The 21,835-nt window shown below is 44.2% G+C and overlaps 1 protein-coding gene across 5 annotated transcripts in view; it reads right to left on the bottom strand.

The window, feature by feature from the left end:
• Nucleotides 1-1,436: 1,436 nt before the first annotated feature.
• The window catches only part of LOC146058248 (uncharacterized), a 102,132-nt gene continuing 81,733 nt past the window's right edge, over nucleotides 1,437-21,835 (bottom strand). Inside the window, exon 12 of one of the 5 annotated variants that reach the window (XM_083170443.1) lies at nucleotides 1,437-3,313. In XM_083170443.1, coding sequence (XP_083026569.1) covers nucleotides 2,442-3,313 — 872 coding nt within the window. In that variant the 3' untranslated portion in view covers nucleotides 1,437-2,441. Of the gene's footprint in view, nucleotides 3,314-10,053; nucleotides 10,807-14,650; nucleotides 15,483-21,835 lie in introns of those variants that run through there. The other 4 variants (XM_083170445.1, XM_083170444.1, XM_083170450.1 and 1 more) reach the window with 4 other exon arrangements.

Genomic DNA, 21,835 nt, shown 5'->3' with positions numbered 1-21,835 from the left:
CAATGTATTGTGCAGTACTTTCTCTATAGTACCTTCCCCCAGCCAGACTGCCTGAATGCTGTATCAGCCCTTCATTTCCACACCAACCTCCTTCTCTGTGAAAAGAGCAGTCTCCCAGAAAAGGAAGAAGGGGTGGGCGTTTAACCAGCCAGCGTTAACCAGATGTATTTCACAGATGCGGTCTTCAGTTGGGCTTACTGGCCTGTACTGTATATTATGTGTGCGTCCAAGGAATATGTACTGTATGGATGGACAGCGCTTGGTGCTGTATGACTGCTACAGTGAAGGATCTGTGCAAAGTACTGTACCGTGGTCCTTAATGTTGCACACCTAGTCCACCCTGCAGTAGAGAATACATCCAGTGTACCAGCAAAATTCTTAAGGAACCTATACATTAGCAACCGCTAAGCTGCACTGAAAGATGCAGGGCGGCAGGTTTGTATTCTATACAGTACTGTATTGTATTGCGTGCAATACAGTGCAATACAGTGCAGTATATCACATGATTCTTTTGGATGTAATATACTGTAGGACAAGCTCATACTGTACTGCCCCTGTAAGTTGTCCTACAATACTTAGAACTGTACAGTAAATTACTTAAAATAAAAAAATAATCATTGTTAGAGGGTTTTTGTGATATTTTATTAAATGGCTGTCATCAAATGAGGCCTTACTATTGAACAATGTATAAACAGACCATACATTTCCCATAGGAAATGTGTATGAGGCATACTGTACTGTAGAAATGACCTACTGTACATTATTGTAAGTTGTTCATTGCACTGCTGCAGAAAATTTTGTAAGCACTGTACTACAGTTGTTACGGTACATACGGTACTGTATTTCACACAGCAGGAACCAGTGTAATAATTGTTAGCTCCATAGATATGGGCTCCCTTGAAGCCCTGGCTGAAACCCGGTAGCCATTTTGTTAACCCCCGGTGCTCATGTCTGGCCTGATCGTACTGTATGAAATTCATACTGTAGCGTAATTCTATGTTTAATCAGTGTGGCATAATGAGACGCACGTACAGCAGTGCCCTTACACAAAAGTGTACCCTACAGTATGAATCCGCCGTCATCTTTGCTGCCTTCGCTGTACTGTACAGTAAAGTAGTTCTTGCACTATAGTGCATTTCACTTCACGCCTCACGCAATGCAGATTCTGCGCATGTGCAGTGGTGATTTTAAAAGCGACATCTGGTGGATGATTGCTGGTATTGCACTCATCCGGTAACACCATACGCCAAACTGTGCGACTTATTGCGCTCCCATGCAACTAGGCGTGCTGTGTGCGAGTAGGCGAGACAAACGCCATAGGCAGGCTAGGTGAGCATGGCTCCACCTGTAACATTGGAGTTTGTCTAGATCTGTCTAGCTTACTGTGTATTTAGAACATAAATGGACTGACAAACACCAGTCACACCAGCAGCCATCTTTCTTTTACACTACTAGAATATGTTGATGAATCTGTCTCCTTCCTTCACTGGAAATAAGGGGAAAACGCCAAGCACAGTCTGACGGAACAGAATAATAACAGTATAGAGTAATTCTGAGACCAAACAGATGTTAGATGGATGGCAAGATTTATTACTCTATTTACATGGTTCCCCTGTCCCAATAGTTTCAATAGATTGTATTCTGTTCTCGGTCTGTTTTTGCACCAAATACAGATTACATATACAGCGTAAGTATTCATGCGGAGGGGGAGATAGTAGTTATACATTATATACACCATGTATGCGGACTATTCCATTCAATTCATGTTATAAACTAATTTTGCATACATCAATGATATATTTTACATACAATGTAATATTTAGAAGTGTGGTTGTTGTTTGTCATATGAATATAATATGGGGATTTTGAATAGGATGAGAATTGGGTAAAAAATTTTTAGTAGGGCGCCATGCCCTGCCCGTTTAGCAGCGCCCTGCTAAAACAGCCAGGCCAGTGGGTCCCCACCGAAGTGTGAAGAGAACTTGGGGGCAGGCCAATACCTATGTAGGTGCCGGGCATGACCCCAACAGTGACATTGGCGGCCCAGGCCCGCCCACTTACTGACATGAGCAGGTGGACCCGCCCACCTTAGTGACGCTGGCAGGCCAGGGTCACCGAACTCAAGGTGCCCTCTTTCCCCCAACACCCTGCCCTGATCCTGGAGGGGTCAATATATACAAATGTATATCTATCTATATATAGTGTTGCAAAGTGGTGGCACTCCAATAGCAAAGGAAACCCGTAACAGCAGGTTGTTTCCTTTGCTATTGGAGTGCCGCCGCTTCGCAACACTGTATTTTGTCACATTTGAGTCACATTGAGTTTCTCCCAGCCGGGCGCGCTTAGCAAGCAGTGTTGAAGAACCCCCCTAGTGGGAAAATAAGTCACTTTTTTATCCAGTTTGCATACAAGTCTTGTTATGTATGTGACGGGCAGCTTATTCACCTAGACCGGTGAACAACTCGCTGATGGCGACAGAGATTTGAACCATTAGAAAAGCAGCGACCGCACTGAGAACACACAAACGGCCTCTCCCCAGTGTGAGTGCGCCGATGTGTGACAAGGTCGCCTTTACGGATGAAGCATTTGCCGCACTCCGTACATGAAAACGGCTTTGTGCCAGAGTGAATCCTCTGGTGCATAGCAAGAGCAGATCGGTTGGTAAAACATCTCCCACATTGCAGGCAGGAAAATGGCCGCTCCCCGGTGTGAGTGCGTTGATGCTTAACAAGGTTGGCTTTATGTACAAAACATTTGCCACATACTGAGCACTTGAACAGCTTCTCGCCAGAATGAATCTGCTGGTGCATAGTAAGAGCAGATCGGTTAGTGAAACACATCCCACATTCCAGGCAGGAAAATGTCCGCTCTTCAGCGTTAGTGCACCGATGTTTGATAAAGCTGGATCTTGTTACAAAGCACTTAGTGCATTCCGTGCACTGATGAGGTTTCATGCCAGAGTGAATCCGTTGGTGCGCTGTAAGGGCACAACTTCTGGTAAAGCATCGCCCACACTCCGGGCAAGAAAATGGCCGCTCCCCGGTATGCATCATCTTATGTGACAGAAGACGTGACCTCTGATGAAAGGATTTTCCACAGTAACATTCAAACATTCTGTCTTCGGTGTGACACAGCTGGTGGGCGGTAAGAGCCAATATGGAGCTGAAACACACCCCACAGACCGAGCACCTATACAGATTACTGGCACTATGCGTTTGCTGATGGGTGACGAGGGCTGAATGATTAGGGAAACATTGCTGACACTCCGAGCACTGATGCGGCATCTCAGGATAGTGTGAGGAGGCGTGCGGACCTGTTGGGGACAAAAGTACTGAGATAAACCCTCTGTACATCAGCGGATGGGTCGCGTCATCATGTGTGAGACATTCAGTGCAGTAATACATATGGACCATATAGATAGCAGATATTATTAGCTGTATTCAGTACCATATGCAATTGTTATAAGCTAACCCGGTCATTCCCACCTTGGAGTTTGTCTAGAACGGTCAAGTTTACTAAGTATTTAAAATCTCATGTTAAAATCTAAAACATTACGAAATCTGTCTACTTCCCTCATTGGCATTGACCCTTTGAGTGCCAACATCTCTGTGAGATATGAGCAAAATGGCCACTAAAAATGCCGGCGTCGCTCACGTTTGTTATATGAATTCAAATTAGAAATGTTGGGTAAAAAAAAGATTATATTTCCTATATAAGGTAACATTCAGGTCATTATGAGGAATTACAAATGTGTGCTTGCCCATAATTCACACCAACAGTATTTGGACAAATTCACTCGGCACTCAAAGGGTTAATGATACCAAGCAGAATCGGATGGCATAGAGCCCCAGCACTGGCAGATTTAACAGTATGTGGGCTGCGAATCAGGGACCGATTCAGACCTGGGTCCTCCGCCCTCCCCCAGCAGGCATAAACACCTGTGTTTTCTTGGACACTACAAACGTTTCATTGGGTGCGCCCACCGTGATTAGGGACACACCCATGAAACCGCCGGGATCCACCCCAACACGCTGCAATCAGCTTGAAAATAGAAATGTTTTTTTTTAAGACGATCGCAGACGTTCTATTGCAGCCAATGCATATGCCCAATAGCCCAACATCGGCCAGCACCCAAATACGGACCTGGCCCAACGGGTCTGAAAAAGGCTCTGAGATCGGAGGCAGAAGTAGGACGCAGCACTGGAATATGGCCGGCCGTGGGAGGAATGTGAGAGATCCACAGATACCAGGGGTATATCCCCAAGTTGAGTAACAGGAGAGACTAATCCAGCATCATGCTGGTCAGGCAGCAGCAGGGGGCGCTGTATGTGCAGAAGGCAACCAGCAGGCGGAGTGGCGTTATTACTGACCCAGCATCACTGACTTTCCTGGTTAAGTTCTAGACTCACTCGGCGCTGCGTAGGTCGCGGGGAGAAGGAGGCCGCTTTGTGTTTTTGTGACCCATTGCACACAAAAACAAAAAGGTGTTTTTAGGGAAGGCTGATTTTGTAGAGATGGGAAACTCTGTAAGGAATTCTTTGGCAGAGTGGAGGAACTTGGAAGGAGTGCAGGAGAAGTGGGAAAAATAAAAAGTGCAATACTGAAAGCAACAGAACTTTGTGTCAAAAGAGTTAGGACAAACGCAAGGAAAAGAAAGCCATTGTGGTTTGCGAAAGATGTAGCAAGTACTGTGAAAGCAAAAAAGTTGGCCTTTAAGAAATATAAGCAGACGCAGAATAATGAGGACAAAGGAGGTGTATCCTGTTGGGTGTGGTATGGGACTCCGGGGTCCGGAGTTGGGTGTGGTATGGGACTCCGGAGTCAGACAGCATGGCGAGCGCAAAAAAGCCCCTTGCAGGCTCGCCACGATGTGGGCACGGTGGCTCGCATAGCGAGCCACCTATTCTATTCTCCCTCTATGGGGGTACGAGGGAAAATAGCTGGTGGCCGTCGGGCACCCGGCTGTCTGCGTTTTTACAGTCGGGATCCCGGCGTCGGGTAAATGACTGTCGGGATCCCGACTGTCGTGAACCCGTCCGGCACCCATCCTGTTAGACAGAAGGAGGCTAAGAAGGTAATCAGATGTGCAAAAGCACAGGCTGAGGAGAAAATGGCCCAGTCAGTGGGTAAAGGGGGAAACGTTTTTTTTAGGTATATGAGTGAAAGGAGAAAAACAAAAAGTGGAGTAATAAGACTAAAGACAGAGAGTGGAAGTCTTCATGAGGGGGACAATGTAATAGCAGATCATATTTTTCACTTTTTTTGACTGGGTGACTAAAGTAATAGATCAAGGTGGGGCTGTAGATGTAGCTTATCTAGACTTTAGTAAGGCTTTTGACACTGTCCCACATCGCAGACTGTTAAATAAACTTGAAAGCTTGGGATTAGATTCTAAGATAGTTGAATGGATAAGAGCATGGTTGCAGGACAGAAAACAGAGAGTTGTAGTAAACGGAGTACAGTCAAAGGAGGGAAAGGTTACAAGTGGAGTACCCCAGGGATCTGTACTTGGACCAATGCTTTTTAATATCTTTATTGGTGATATTGCAAATGGAATTGAGGGTAAAATGTGCCTTTTTGCAGATGACACAAAAGGTATGCACCAGGGGCCAAATGTAATAGGGTGAGAGTTTCAGAAAGTGAGAGATTTTGGGAGAGTTCAAAATCAACCTGGTTTTGCCATGTAATTGATTGTGGCTTTAAAAAAAAGGGGAAAACTCTCCCAAAATATCTCACTTTCTGAAACTCTCATCCTATCACATTTGGCCCCAGGAGGGGTAAAACAAATGATTGATGATTTAGGTAGATTAGAGCAATGGTCAAGAGCATGGCATCTACATTTTTTAATGCCAAAAAATGCAAAAACATGGACTTGGGTCTCAAAAATCCAAAGACTAAATATAGTATAAATGGCACTATAATGGAAACTACTGAGGAAGAGAGGGATCTAGGTGTCACTATTTCAGGGGACCTGAAGGCAGGTGAATAGGGAGAGGTAACATGTTTGAAATGTTACCATTTCAAACATGTTAGGGGCAGCCATCAAATTCTAGGTTTCTAAGGGATGTGGTCAATATGCCGGCGGTCGGAATCCCGACGGACGAAATACAGACGCTGGAATCCCGACTGCCGCAATGCCAGCACTTTGTCCCTCTATGAGTGTCCACGACACCCATAGAGGGAGAATAAAATAGTGTACCGAACGTAGCGAGCGCAGCAAGCCCGCAGGGGGGGCGATCCACATCCCCCCCCTTGTCGACATTTCGGCGGACGGGATTCCGACCGCCGGCATTTCATACCGAATCCGTTTCTAAGACATTAGCGGAGCTCCCTCCCAACAGCCCGGGGAATGCCTGTGATTTACAGGACACTCCCGAATAATGCCAGCATTACGCCTCCAAATGCCCAGCATCTGTCAATCACCTTGCTAGTGGCTAGGGAAGGCTAGACTTCGCATGGTCATTTCACAGGGCTGCCAATCATATGGGTCTGAATCCGGCCCATTATACAGACCCTTGGGGGATAAATCATGGAGAATGGAAGTTACCGGATCAGTTCTAATATTGCAATTTATTTCCATTGTCAGTGATATTCTAACGTATAGTAATTCCTGCGCTGAAAATGCTACAAACTGCCTCGGACACCACCAGAAGAGAAGCAGAATAATAGAATATATAGAGATAATTACGAAACATGTTGTATAAGCGGAGGGCGGATAATAATGAAAGCAGACAACAGAGGTATTAGTGCTGTATGCGAACCCCGAACAACACGCACCCCAGTGCAGAGGAACCCTAATATCTGCTCACGTCACAGACGTCCCCCTCAGTGGCCACATCAGGGTCTTTGCTTCCCCTTATTACACAATATAAGGCAGAGTCGTACATCCCAGACCTGCGTCACCTCAGACTGGAGAGGCCGCTCGCTAGATAACGCCACTTCCAGCATTTCTGTCACCCCTGGTAACCGCACCTAATGTAACTGTCCCCGGTTCTACAGTCTGATAAGCTGGAACCGCCCATCACTGGTATTGTGAGGGGACTGAGGGATGACGCTGTAGTGTGCACGGTGCTGGTGTACACGCGTGTGATGTGGCATTTGGGACATGATCGCTGTATTGTACACCCCAGGTGCTCCTCTATGGATAATCAGAAGTTCCTGTTCCATCATTATTGTGCGCGTCTTCTGATCAATGTGGGGTTACTAGTTGAAGGATCTAGAACTGGTTTTGTATCCTGTACTCCTGGCGGCGAACGCCATCACATGTGATAATTGTTCTACTTTCCAACTTATATTCTGCAGCCTCGTGAATATTGGTTTCATGTTTTTGTGGAAAATCTCATCATGTGATGGTTGGATGTTAATCGATCAACTTGTGCACCACCGGTGACTACCTGCCGGGACTGTTCAGTGTTTTTTCGCTGTTGAGGATCTCTTAACAGCTTTTGTTTTCCTGCCTCTCTGTGTGTCCTCCCTAACAGCCTTTCTCCAGGTAATTTTTCTGCATACCTCTTCTCTGCCTCAGCCTCTTTCCGCTCTCTAGATCCAGAGACCTCCTTCACTGGCCGTGAATCCCGAGGCTGTGATCGGCCAACTGCCGCTACCTCTCAGCAGGATCCCACGCCTACTTGCAAACCTACAGCTTGATGGCCTTCCATCTCACCTAAGGTCCCCAGAATATCTCTCAAATATTTCAGTGACATTTGGGATCAATCTTGCAAAGATGCCTGGGTCAGTCTCATTCCCAGCCTCCCCATCAGTTCTCCACCTCCAGTTTACCAGGTCTGGACAGAAGAAGAGAAGTTTTACAGGACATCATCAACAGGTTGATGGTTCCAAGAGTCCTGGTTCCTGTCCCGCCATAGCAACAAAACTAGGGATTGTTTGTGGCTCCCAAGCCGGAAGGTTCCATCTTTCATTTTTATTACGCAACTCTTATTACCAGTTTCAGGAGTTAACCTCCGGCCTATCTTCGATGCAACAATTAATTTACCAAGATCATAGTAATGATAATGTGACAACTGTGCAAATCATCACTTTCTTGGACGATTTGCTGATCAGGGCTCCATCCAAGTTGTTTTAAAGCTCATCTAACATGGTTGGACTTCAGTTTTTGGAAATGATCCTGGACACGGTGCCTAAAAAGGTGTTCCTTCCTCTGTACATGGCCCAGTCCATACAGGAGTCAGTCAGATTGATATTGCATTCTCTGGGGGGGTTTCAGTTCACCTTTGTGTTCGACTTCTAAGCAAGCTGGTCGCTGCCTTATTATTATGGGCACTTTCGATCCGGAACCTTTCATCTGGATCTCCTATACACATGGATAGGGTCTCACCTGAACCCACATCAGTTGATTCACCTCCCCCCCCCCCCCCCCCAGTCGAAAATATTTCTTCTGTGGTGGCTGCAAAGGGAAAATTGGCTAGAGGGTCATCACTTCGTAACATGGAGTTGGGTGTTCCTGAAGACTGATGTCTGCCTCTGTGGCTGGGGGGCAGTGACCATGAACACTCATTTCCAAGGGCTGTTGGTCACCACAAGATTCATCCCTGCCTATTACCTACTGGTGCCCTGAGGATCCATGCCTTGTGCCAGTCTTTCCCTCTCCACAACAGCCACAACCAATTGTGTTGGGAGCATCTATCTTGTCCATTCTCGTATCTCATGTTTCCTGCAAACAAAGCAGAGCTTCATACCTCGTTCTGCTTTTTTTTTTTTTACAGAGGGGTTTTCTGCCTTCCACATAACCCAACCTATTGTGGTACCGGCTTTCCCTGGAGATTCTCCGGTCGGGTGCTTGGATGTGGTGCGGGTTTTTCACATTTTGTCGATTAGCTGTACTCTTGTTTATCCTGTATGATGCGCATAATCAGAGTTGGCTTATTTCCAAACAGTCCTTTCCCTGCTGGATCCGGTTCGCTATCTACCAGGCATATACCGCATCTTCTCGTTCTACCATCTTCACATTTTCGGCTCATTCCACCTGATCGGTGGATTTTCTTGAGATGCCCGCAGGGTGTATGTTTTGCAGTTACATTTTGCTGCTACATGGTTGGGATGACATATTTTTGTCAACAGTTATAGGTTTTATACCCTCACAGCCTCTATCTCAGTTTGCAGGTGTAGTTTGGCTCACAGCACTCTCCCACACGCGGTAGGAGCTATACGATGTTCCCATGGTTAAAGGCTCTCCAGTGTCCCCTATGGATGAAGGAGAAAACTGAACTTTGGTACTTAATGATAAATCTCTTTGATTCCATAGGGGACACTGGAAACCCACCCTGCGCTGTGCTATTCCTGGAGATTACGGATTTGGTTACAGCTTTGACTCTGTTTGAGCGGCTTTTTATATGTTTTCCTGTTTCTTTCTTCTCTTCGAGTTCCATAACCTCCTCTGCAGTTTGTGGTTTTGTCTCTCCCCGGTCAGTTTCCTAACTGGTTTACGTTTTGGCTCCACTGATCACCTGTCTATACCCCAAATGTTAAAGGCTCTCCAGTATCCCTTATGGAATCAGAGAAAAGGAATTTGTCAGTAAGCACCAAAGGTTTTTTCATCTTATGTATTTATTTTGTTTGGCATCTTACACCAGAAAGCAAAAACTTTAGGGACAAATCGAATGAATGCTGCAGAATAGGTCCCTGGTCTGGTGGCTATTTGCAGTTACTCCTAGTAGCAGGTACCAGCAGAAATACAAACATTTTAGAATCACTGCACCCCGGAGTATCCCAAATTTCTCTCACGTCACCCCCTAGGTCAGTTATGTGGGAATGGAAAAGATCAACTTCTGTTCGTCCATTATTTGCCTATTACACTGGCCAAAAATTATTAGAATTGGTCATTAACTACACACAGTTTGGGAACCACTGCCATAGCCGCTGTTTAGTTAAATGTACCCCTTAATGTGACTTTTCAGGTGTTTTAAGTTTATGCATCAATGTACACATATGGAATAAGCTTAAGGCGGCTAGATGTGTTAGTGCGTGCGAAGTACAGTAACACTGTCCCAAATACGCCATTCCACAAACAGAAAATAATTGACTTTTAGGCTAGAATTTCCAACATATTAGTAAGTTTATTATGGATAGTTTAAACAAGTACAATCTGGAAAAAGTCCTGCGCTAGAGTGAGAGGTGGAATATGAGGAGGTAACACAAACGGTTATAGAAAGGTGCAATTGAAGATTCTGTGACATCACCCGGCTACTTTCGCACAATGCCCGGGATGATCTGGTTAGGCCATGGATTTGTGAGAGAACTATAACACAAAAGATTCCACTCTAGTGTGAGTTCGTCGATGACGAGCGAGATCTGAGCTTTGGGAAAAGCAGCGGCCGCACTGAGAACATGCAAATGGCTTCTCCCCGGTGTGAGTGCGCTGATGCTTCACAAGGTCGGATTTCTGGACAAAACATTTGCCACAGTCCGTGCAGGCAAATGGCTTCTCACCAGAGTGAATCCGCTGGTGCATAGTAAGGACAGACCGTCTGGTAAAACATCTCCCACACTCCTGGCATGAAAATGGCTTCTCCCCTGTGTGAGTCCTCTTATGTGACAGGAGACCGGACCGCTGATGAAAGGATTTTCCACAGAAAGAGCAGTGAAACAATCTGTCCTTGGTGTGACATTGGCGGTGGGTGGTATAAGTAAATTTTGAGGTGAAATGCACCCCGCAGACCGAGCACCTATACAGATGGCTGGCGCTATGGGTTTGCTGATGGGTGACGAGGGCTGAATGATTAGGGAAACATTGCTGACACTCCGAGCACTGATGCGTCGTCTCAGGATAGTGTGTGGAGGCGTGCGGACCTGTTGGGGACAGAAGTACTAAGATAAACCCTCTGTACAGTGAATAGTTCGCTTCAATGTGTTATAAAATATTGCAGATTTATACATATGTAAAAGTCATTCTGAGTCCCAAGTTTTAACAAATGTTACAAAACGGAGAGGGTGTGGTATGTGGGCCAACAGTCGATATTCCAATGGTCAGTATACAGCCATCGGAATCCCGACTGTCGGTACTCCAGCAGGGGGGGAAGGTGAGCGCAACAAAGCGCCTTGCGGGCTCGCTGCTCTCGCCAAAGTTTGTAATCTCTATCTACGGGGGTTGTGGACCCTAAGGAGCTGATATAGGCTGTTTTAGTTTCTAACATGTTTTTTTCCCAATAGACAAAAGGACAACGGTTATATTAGAACTAAGTCAAGTGTTTTTCCACCTTGTTTCTTAATCCGGGGACAATACATTCACATTGTATCTTTAATCGACTGTAATCCATTGCACATTTGTCAATATATTAGTATGAACAGCCATAATTGAGGCAGCAGCGCCCTCTACTGTAATTAATGTGCAATTCCAAATAATTATAATTGAGGCAACAGCGCCATTTACGGTTATTCGCATTTATGATATTGCAGTGTTGACTTTGCACTTATAAAACATCTTACTCGGAAGTTCTGTAGCCTATGTTAAGCAGGACTCTATCAGTGTTTGAGCAGCCTCATTCTTGGATGAAAACACTGACTGCAGAAGTGCCGGGAAGAATTGAAACCAACTCAGCCTCTTAATGCCGCTGTCACAGCTCCTGCGTTTGCTGATGTGTAGGCTGTATTGGAAAGTATGCTGATAATAATCATAGATTAATATTAAAATATGAAATTATTATATACTTAAGTCATTTGTTGAAGTACTTTTCTGGGAATCCACCCATCTTACTCCCCTTAAACCACCATTAACAACTGTGAGTCAATTTTAGCAGTTTGGATGGTGTAATGGTTAGCATTACCGCCTCACAGCACTGAGGTCATGGGTTCTATTCCCACCATGTGTTATATATACGGGGCAGTACGGATGGTGTAATGGTTAGCATTACCGCCTCACAGCACTGAGGTCATGGGTTCTATTCCCACCATGTGTTATATATACGGGGCAGTACGGATGGTGTAATGGTTAGCATTACCGCCTCACAGCACTGAGGTCATGGGTTCTATTCCCACCATGTGTTATATATACGGGGCAGTACGGATGGTGTAATGGTTATAGCATTACTGCCTCACAGCACTGAGGTCATGGGTTCTATTCCCACCATGTGTTATATATACGGGGCAGTACGGACGGTGTAATGGTTACATTACTGCCTCACAGCACTGAGGTCATGGGTTCTATCCCCACCATGTGTTATATATACGGGGCAGTACGGATGGTGTAATGGTTAGCATTACTGCCTCACAGCACTGAGGTCATGGGTTCTATTCCCACCATGTGTTATATATACGGGGCAGTACGGACGGTGTAATGGTTACATTACTGCCTCACAGCACTGAGGTCATGGGTTCTATCCCCACCATGTGTTATATATACGGGGCAGTACGGATGGTGTAATGGTTAGCATTACTGCCTCACAGCACTGAGGTCATGGGTTCTATTCCCACCATGTGTTATATATACGGGGCAGTACGGATGGTGTAATGGTTACATTACTGCCTCACAGCACTGAGGTCATGGGTTCTATTCCCACCATGTGTTATATATACGGGGCAGTACGGACGGTGTAATGGTTACATTACTGCCTCACAGCACTGAGGTCATGGGTTCTATCCCCACCATGTGTTATATATACGGGGCAGTACGGATGGTGTAATGGTTAGCATTACTGCCTCACAGCGCTGAGGTCATGGGTTCTATTCCCACCATGTGTTATATATACGGGGCAGTACGGATGGTGTAATGGTTACATTACCGCCTCACAGCACTGAGGTCATGGGTTCTATCCCCACCATGTGTTATATATACGGGGCAGTACGGATGGTGTAATGGTTACATTACTGCCTCACAGCACTGAGGTCATGGGTTCTATTCCCACCATGTGTTATATATACGGGGCAGTACGGACGGTGTAATGGTTACATTACTGCCTCACAGCACTGAGGTCATGGGTTCTATTCCCACCAAGTGTTATATATACGGGGCAGTACGGACGGTGTAATGGTTACATTACTGCCTCACAGCGCTGAGGTCATGGGTTCTATTCCCACCATGTGTTATATATACAGGGCAGTACGGACGGTGTAATGGTTAGCACTACCGCCTCACAGCACTGAGGTCATGGGTTCTATCCCCACCATGTGTTATATATACGGGGCAGTGCGGACGGTGTAATGGTTAGCATTCCTGCCTCACAGCACTGAGGTCATGGGTTCTATCCCCACCATGTGTTATATATACGGGGCAATACGGATGGTGTAATGCTTAGCACTACCGCCTCACAGCACTGATGTCATGGGTTCTATTCCCACCATGTGTTATATATACACAGGGCAGTACGGACGGTGTAGTGGTTAGTATTACTGCCTCACAGCACTGATGTCATGGGTTCTATTCCCACCATGTGTTATATATACAGGGCAGTACGGACGGTGTAGTGGTTAGTATTACTGCCTCACAGCACTGAGGTCATGGGTTCTATTCCACCATGTGTTATATATACAGGGCAGTACGGACGGTGTAGTGGTTAGTATTACTGCCTCACAGCGCTGAGGTCATGGGTTCTATTCCACCATGTGTTATATATACGGGGCAGCACGGACGGTGTAATGGTTACATTACTGCCTCACAGCACTGAGGTCATGGGTTCCATTCCCACCATGGTCCTAACTGTGTGGAGTTTGTATATTCTCCCCATGCTTGCCTGGGTTTCCTCCGGGTACTCCAGTTTCCTCCCACAATCCACACATATACTAGTAGGTTAATTGGCTCCCAATAAAATTAACCCTAGAATGTCTGTGTGTGCGTGTACATGCGGTAGGGAATATAGATTGTAAGCTCCACTGGGGCAGGGACTGATGTGAATGTTCATATATACTCTATACAACGCTGCGGAATATAAGAAACGGTTAATAAATGACCATATATTTAGCTGTGCCTCTATAGAATATAAAATACCTCTTTTTCACATTGCAAAAATAACCCAGGTCTCTGTGTAGTGTGAAAGGGACTTCTGACGCACTGCCACTCTGCCCCGCCCCTAACTGAGGTCAGCAACCCAGCAATATGCTCCCAGGATGGACGCATGCACGAATCCAGAATACGAATCGGCATTTGCGATGTGAAAGGGGTAAAAGTGTCATCATTAGATACCCCTCTATATAAACAGCAACAGCAAGTGACCTCGGCAGTTTAGAAGTGCAAATAGCCAAACACATCAGCACCAGCAGACGTACTGTATCATACACACACAGGAGTAAAACTACTCAGATGCAACCAATCAGATTCTACTATCTTATAGGAGGTGCTGATTGGTTGCTTTGGGCAATATCCCATCTTCAATAGAGTTGAGTTGCAGCTCCACTACCCTGTGCAAGGCCCCCTTTCAAAAACAGACTCAAGACTTTCCTGTTTACTCAAGCAATTCCTTAATTCCCTTAAGTATCATTTATATAAAACTTTTCTGTACTGTATAATTTATTTTGTTAAGTGCCTTGAGTCCTATTGGAGAAAGCATGCTATATAAATAAAATTATTATTATTCTTCAACAGAACTCCCGTCTTCGTAAATTTCCCCCACACAGAGTGGAAGCTGCCATTTGTAGGATGATTTAATACTAAATATTCAACTTTTTACTAGGAATGAGCGTCCCTCATTGATTACAAGTGACATGATAGGCTATAACTTTTTTCCATTCAGCCCACATAACAGCCATCTTGTCTTGTTGAGGGCACTGGGTTCCAGTGTACTGATAGGCTACGCAGACATATATTACTATTTAAGCCACAAAATGGCTGCCACCGCTGTTTTTTTGTGGTGTTCGCTAGAAAGCAGATCAAGATGTAATGTTACATGGCCTATTAAAGCTTCCTCACAAATGTACAAAACTGCAAATGTTCTGTAACGTAACAGTCTGACAATTCCACAGCGGAGTCTTTTTACTTGTTGGCCACAGATTTTGATAGCCAAGATGGAGGTGCCAAGTAGGGGTGCTCCAACACACTGATAGCAAAGTTTTGTAGAATGGAGGGGGGGGGGGGTGGACAAATGGCCTCTACCGGGAGTGAGTGCGCTGGTGCTTGACAAGGCGGGATTTCTGGACAAAACGTTTACCACACTCCATGCAGTTAAACGGCTTGTCACCATAGTGAATGCGCTGGTGTGTGGTAAGGCCGTAGCGTCTGGTAAAAGATCTTCCACACTCTAGGCAAGAAAATGGCCGCTCTCCGGTGTGAGTCCTCTTATGGTACAGAAGACGTGACCTCTGATGAAAGGATTTCCCACAGTAAGAGCAGTGAAAGACTTTGTCCTCGGTGTGACATCGCTGGTGGGCATTAAGAGCCAATGTGGAGCTGAATTGCACCCCGCAGACCGAGCAACTATACAGATTACTGGCGCTATGCGTTTGCTGATGGGTGACGAGGGCTGAATGATTAGGGAAACATTGCTGACACTCCGAACACTGATGCGTCATCTCAGGATAGTGTGAGGAGGCGTGCGGACCTGTTGGGGACAAAAGTACTGAGATAAACCGTCTGTACATCAGCGGATGGGTCACATCATTATTAAAAGATGAGTGGTTCGGATTCTTGAGAATCAGAACATCGGGGAATCGGAGTCTGGCAGAGTCAGAATGCTTCACTGCGCACTCTGCAATAGTTTTTATTTTTTTTAAAATACTGGACACCACTGTGCATACTGTGACTGCTAGCCGTAACCACACTGTGTATACAGTACTGTGACTGCTAGCCGTAACCCCACTGCGTATACAGTACTGTGACTGCTGGCCATAACCCCACTGCGTAAACAGTACTGTGACTGCTGGCCATAACCCCACTGTGTATACAGTACTGTGACTGCTGGCCGTAACCACACTGTGTATACAGTACTGTGACTGCTAGCCGTAACCCCACTGCGTATACAGTACTGTGACTGCTGGCCATAACCCCACTGTGTATACAGTACTGTGACTGCTAGCTGTAACCCCCCACTGTGTATACAGTACTGTGACTGCTGGCCATAAGCCCCCATTGTGTATAAAGTACTGTGACTGCTGGCCATAAGCCCCCACTGTGTATACAGTACTGTGACTGCTGGCCATTCACCACTGTGTATACAGTACTGTGACTGCTGGCCATTCACCACTGTGTATACAGTACTGTGACTGCTGGCCATAAGCCCCCACTGTGTATACAGTACTGTGACTGCTGGCCATAAGCCCCCACTGTGTATACAGTACTGTGACTGCTGGCCATAAGCCCCCACTATGTATACAGTACTGTGACTGCTGGCCATTCACCACTGTGTATACAGTACTGTGACTGCTGGCCATTCACCACTGTGTATACCCCACTGTGTGTTAACGTGAGTCAAAAAGAAAAAAAAATATTTCTGTATTACATCTTTTTTCATGCCTCGCAAATGTAAGCCTTGTAATAAAAGCAAACACATTTAATCTGTGTACTGTTTGGTGCGGTTTTTCACAAGCATCTTTTAGTCCAAAACCAAATCCAACAAAGGCGGTTTTGTACAAAAAAAAAAAATCCAGCGGGAGATACAGATTCACAACCTATACCGGCGGCTGGCCCACATCCCAGGTCATTGTACGAAGGTTTGCAAATTGCTGCTTCCCTGCTCATCATGCTGTGGTTGTGACAGTAGAAGCTACAGCGGGGGAGAAGGTCAGGCTATGCGCTGATTGGTTATCACTGTGAGCTAATCAGAGTTGGTTAGAGCGAGTGATGCTCCATCTGAAAATGTGGCGATATGTCAAATATCTGAAATCAATATAAGGGCATCAAAGTACTACCAGCTCATAACCTGGGAAACGTCGCAGAGCCGCCAGGCTGACGCTGGTGTGTTTGATCAATTGTATTTCATGAAGATTTACTCAAAAATTCATCATCAGTATAGACATTAGGCATTTTTAGTACATATCTAGATTGAATAAAGACAGAAATGTAGCGACAAGTGTATAGACAGGGACACACAATAGGACCGTGATATTAAAACCATGATCGGTAGGAAACAACTTAAAAAAAAACAAAAGCAAAAAGCAAAAAAAAAAAAACACCTGTTTTTGTTTAAACCTTTTTTTGTTGTTTTTGCATTAACCTATTAATGGAAAAACGTAATCATGTTTGTTATAATAATACGGTGAAACATTGCTATGCATTTGAAACCGTGTTTTGATGCTTCAACAAAGTCATTAGGCTTTGATATGATTTATTTGAAATCTTTCAATAAAACCAATTTTAGACTAAACCTAAGTAAGACATGTAAAAAGTACTTTTCAGAGAAACGCACAAGCACAAAAAAAAGGAGTTAAGCATTAGCACGGTATAGGTCACAAGGTTTTGAATCGAAGTAAACATGAATATTAAAAAATGTTTCTCTGTGTATTGCCTGTTTAATGTATTGGTATTGTTTACTCTTTAATGTATTGGTGTTGTTTACTCTTTAAGATTGTGAGTGTTAACTGTTTTTTTCCTGTCCCATGGGAATGTTGGGAAGATCTTGATGCTAGGAAGATTTAGCACCTCTTATTTGTTTCACCTCCCTAAATCTTTGTTGTGTGTGTGTGTGTGTGTGTGTGTGTGTGTGTGTGTGTGTGTGTGTGTGTGTGTGTGTGTGTGTGTGTGTGTGTGTGTGTGTGTGTGTGTGTGTGTGTGTGTGATCTTCTAAATTGATTCAGCTTACTTAGATGAAGACTGAAAAGAATGTGGAATAATACCAGTGATTCCCTTACAATAGGCTTCTTTTTTTTTTTTAAAGAAGTCACTGTGTTGTGCCTGTAATCACAGTATATTAAAATATATTTGTTTTGTTTTTAAACCCATTTGGTTTAAACCACCCAACCCGGACTTAAACAGAAGTGGTGAGACAAAAAAAAGGATAATTTGGGTAGACAGTTACAGTATAATAGTAAACTGTATGCTGCATTTATGTAATAAAGACAATGTTCACCTCATTAATAAAATGAAATAAAAATAAAATTGTGAAGTAAAACTATTTAACTAATAGTGATTAATAATTATACAGTCTAAGTATAAATTATACATATATGTAAAAATGTATAAACAAATAGCTAGGTTTCTTGATATAAAACAGTTGATTATAGTAAAAGATAACATTCTAGATTTAATGCTTAAGTTTGTAGATCATCTCGGTTTGCTCTTTTGATAATTTCAGGTCCAGATTACCAACTCTGCACTCTCATCGCTTTATTTTTAAATACTTATGGAGTAAAAATCTTGAGGATTGCGGTCGCGTATTTCTTTAACCCCTTCCCGCCGCAGCCTGTTTTTGCCTTCCTGACAGAGCCCTTTTTTTCAAATCTGACATGTATCACTTAAGTGGGGATAACTTTTTTTTGCTTTTACTTATCCCAGTGATTTTGAGATTGTTTTCTCGTGACACATTGTACTTCAAGTTAGTGGTAAATTTTCGTCGATACAGTCTTTGTTTTTTTGTGAAAAATACCAAAATGTCGTAAAAAAATGGAAAATTTTGCAATTTTCAAAATGTTAAATTTTCTGCTTGTGAGACAAATAATCATACCACTCAAAATAGTTAATAACTAACATAGACCATATGTCTACTTTATGTTGCCATCATTATTTCAACCTCCTTTTAATTTTTTTGGACACTAGGAGGCTTAAAATATGAATAGCAAATTCTAAAATTTTCAAGAAAATGTCAAACACTGATTTTTTTAGGGACCAGTTCAGTTCTGATGTGACTTTGAGGGACTTGTATGTGAGACACCCCCATAAATGATGCCATTTCAAAAACTGCACCCCTCACAGTATTCAAAACAGCATTTTGGAAGTTTGTTAACCCTTTAGGTGTTTCACAGGAATTAAAACAAAGTGTAGGTGAAATTTCAAAATTTCATTTTTTTTGCAGATTTGCAATTTTAATACATTTTTCTAAGGAACACAGTACATTTTACTAGAGAAATGTGACTAAAAATTGATTCCCCCAATTCTTTTGTTTTCATAAATATCCTATATGTGGCCCTAGTGTGCACGTTGACCAAACCACAGGCTTCATAATAGAAGGAGCACCTACTTGATTTTGGAGCCTCCTTTTTATGAGATTATTTTTTAGGCACCATGTAGGTTTCTAGGCACCATAAGATGCTAAAAGTTAGGAACCCCCCCACAAGTGACCCCATTTTGCAAACTACACCCCTCAGGGAATTCATCTAGGGGTATAATGTACATTTCAAACCCCCAGGGGTTTCACCAATTGTGGTACAACTGGGCAGTGAAAATGAAAAATTAAATTTTTTACACAAAAATGCAGTTCTGGCTCAAAATTTTTCATTTTCACAAGGAATGAAGGAGACAAAGCACCCCAAAATCTGTGCCCCAATTTCTCCCGAGTACGGCAATGCTTCATGTGTGACCAAAAAATGGCAGGACTCAGAAGGGAAGGAGTGATTTTTGTATTTTGCAGCTCAGATTCTGGTGGAATTTTGGTGGGTGCTATGTCGCATTAGCAAGACCCCCAAAGCACCAATACAGTGGAAGCCCCCCACAAGTGACCCCATTTTGCAAACTACACCCCTCAGGGAATTCATCTAGGGGTATAATGTACATTTCAAACCCCCTGGGGTTTCACCAATTGTGGTACAACTGGGCAGTGAAAATGAAAAATTAAATTTTTTACACAAAAATGCAGTTCTGGCTCAAAATTTTTCATTTTCACAAGGAATGAAGGAGACAAAGCACCCCAAAATCTGTGCCCCAATTTCTCCCGAGTACGGCAATGCTTCATGTGTGACCAAAAAATGGCAGGACACAGAAGGGAAGGAGTGATATTTGGATTTTGCAGCACAGATTCTGGTGGAATGTTGGTGGGTGCTATGTCGCATTAGCAAGACCCCCAAAGCACCAATACAGTGGAACCCCCCCACAAGTGACCCCATTTTGCAAACTACACCCCTCAGGGAATTCATCTAGGGGTATAGTGTACATTTCAAACCCCCAGGGGTTTCACCAATTTTGATACAACTGGGCTGTGCAAATGAAAAATTACATTTTTTTACACAAAAATGCAGTTCTGGCTCAAAATTTTTCATTTTCATAAGGTATGAAGGAGAAAAAGCACCCCAAAATCTATGCCCCAATTTCTCCCGAGTACGGCAATGCCTCACATGTGACCAAAAAATACCAGTTGGGTGCATGGCAGGACTCAGAAGGGAAGGAGTGATTTTTGGATTTTGCAGCTCAGATTCTGGTGGAATGAATGGTGGGTGCTATGTGGCATTAGCAAGACCCCCGAAGCACGGTGAAATGATGAACCTAATAATCCATAGATGTGTGGTATATTTTAAAACACTCCTTTATACATAGGGGATTTCATCAGGAAAATGCTGCCCTGGTACAATATGGGGGCCAGTACTAGAAGTACTGGGGCCCTCTGCCTGCTGGTTCCCAAATATTAGGCCCTTTATGACTTCCTCTTGAAAGTGCATAAATGTCCCCCTCTGGCCGGTAGAACGGAATAGCACGTAAGCGTTATACTGTGCCATCTGGATGATATACACGGCCAGCTTCTTGTACCAGATTTTTGTTTTCCGCAGGGCACTGTACGGCTTCAGTACCTGATCTGAAAGATCCACTCCGCCCATGTACTTATTGTAATCCAGGATACAATTAGGTTTTGAGGTGTGGGTACTGGTACCTCGTACAGGGACGGAGGTGGTACTGTCTCCGTGAATTGTTGTCAGTATAAGGACATCCCTCTTGTCCTCATATTTGACCAACAACATATTTTCGGTGGATTGTGCCCTGCTTTCACCCCTTCTCATTACTTGGGCAATGTGCGTTTTTGGGAGGCCTCTTTGGTTCTTGCGCACAGTACCGCAAGCTGCTGTACCTCTTGAACCAAGGGCCTTAAACAGGGGGATTCTAGTGTAAAAGTTATCCACATAGAGGTGATAACCTTTATCCAGGAAGGGGTGCACTAAATCCCAGACAATTTTTCCACTAACACCTACGAGGGAGGGGGGGCATTCTGGCGGTTCAATTCTTGAATCCTTCCCTTCATATACCCTAAACCTGTGGGTGTACCCTGAGGTGCTTTCACACAGCTTATACATTTTTATGCCATACCTTGCCCTCTTATTGGGAAGGTACTGGCGGAATTTAACCCTTCCTTTAAAATGTATAAGGGACTTCGTCTATGCAAATGAATTTATCTGGGATGTACATCTCTGCAAATTTGGCATTGAAATGATCAATGACCGGCCTGACTTTGAATAGCCGGTCAAAGGTGGGATCATCTCTGGGTGGGCACTGTGCATTATTGTTGTAATGCAAAAATTTAAGGATTAACTCAAAACGAGTCCGGGTCATGGCCATACGGTAAAGTGGGGTGCTGTACAGAACATCTGTACTCCAATATTGCCTAATTTCTGGCTTTTTTTTACTATGCCCATATGAAACACCAGACCCCAAAACGTCATCATCTCTACTGCATCTACAGGGGTCCACCTAGCAAATGATGACGTGGGGTTTTGAGCAATAAACTGCTGGGCATATAAATTAGTTTGGTCCACCATTAAATTTATAAAATCATCAGAGAAAAATAATTTGAAAAAGTCAATTTCTCTGAGACCTGTGGAATCAAATTGGATTCCTGGGATGGCCAAAAACTCAGGAACCTGGAGTTCAAAATTGTCTGGTGGTGGGGTCCATACGAGATCAATTATTGGGGGGGTGGGGGTCTCAGCTGCTCTACGGGGGCGTCTTTGAGGGGGTCCCTCATCACTAGAGGAGGAAGAGGAGCTTAAGATGAATCCTTCAAATTCCCCGCTTGCATCACTGGCTGTGTCAGAAGGCAAG

Source organism: Crinia signifera, chromosome 2 (assembly GCF_055691185.1).
Source record: "Crinia signifera chromosome 2, ASM5569118v1, whole genome shotgun sequence".
Taxonomy (NCBI): Eukaryota; Metazoa; Chordata; class Amphibia; order Anura; family Myobatrachidae; genus Crinia; species Crinia signifera.
Note: the sequence above shows the minus strand (reverse complement) of the source record. Positions and strands in the feature narration are given on the sequence as shown.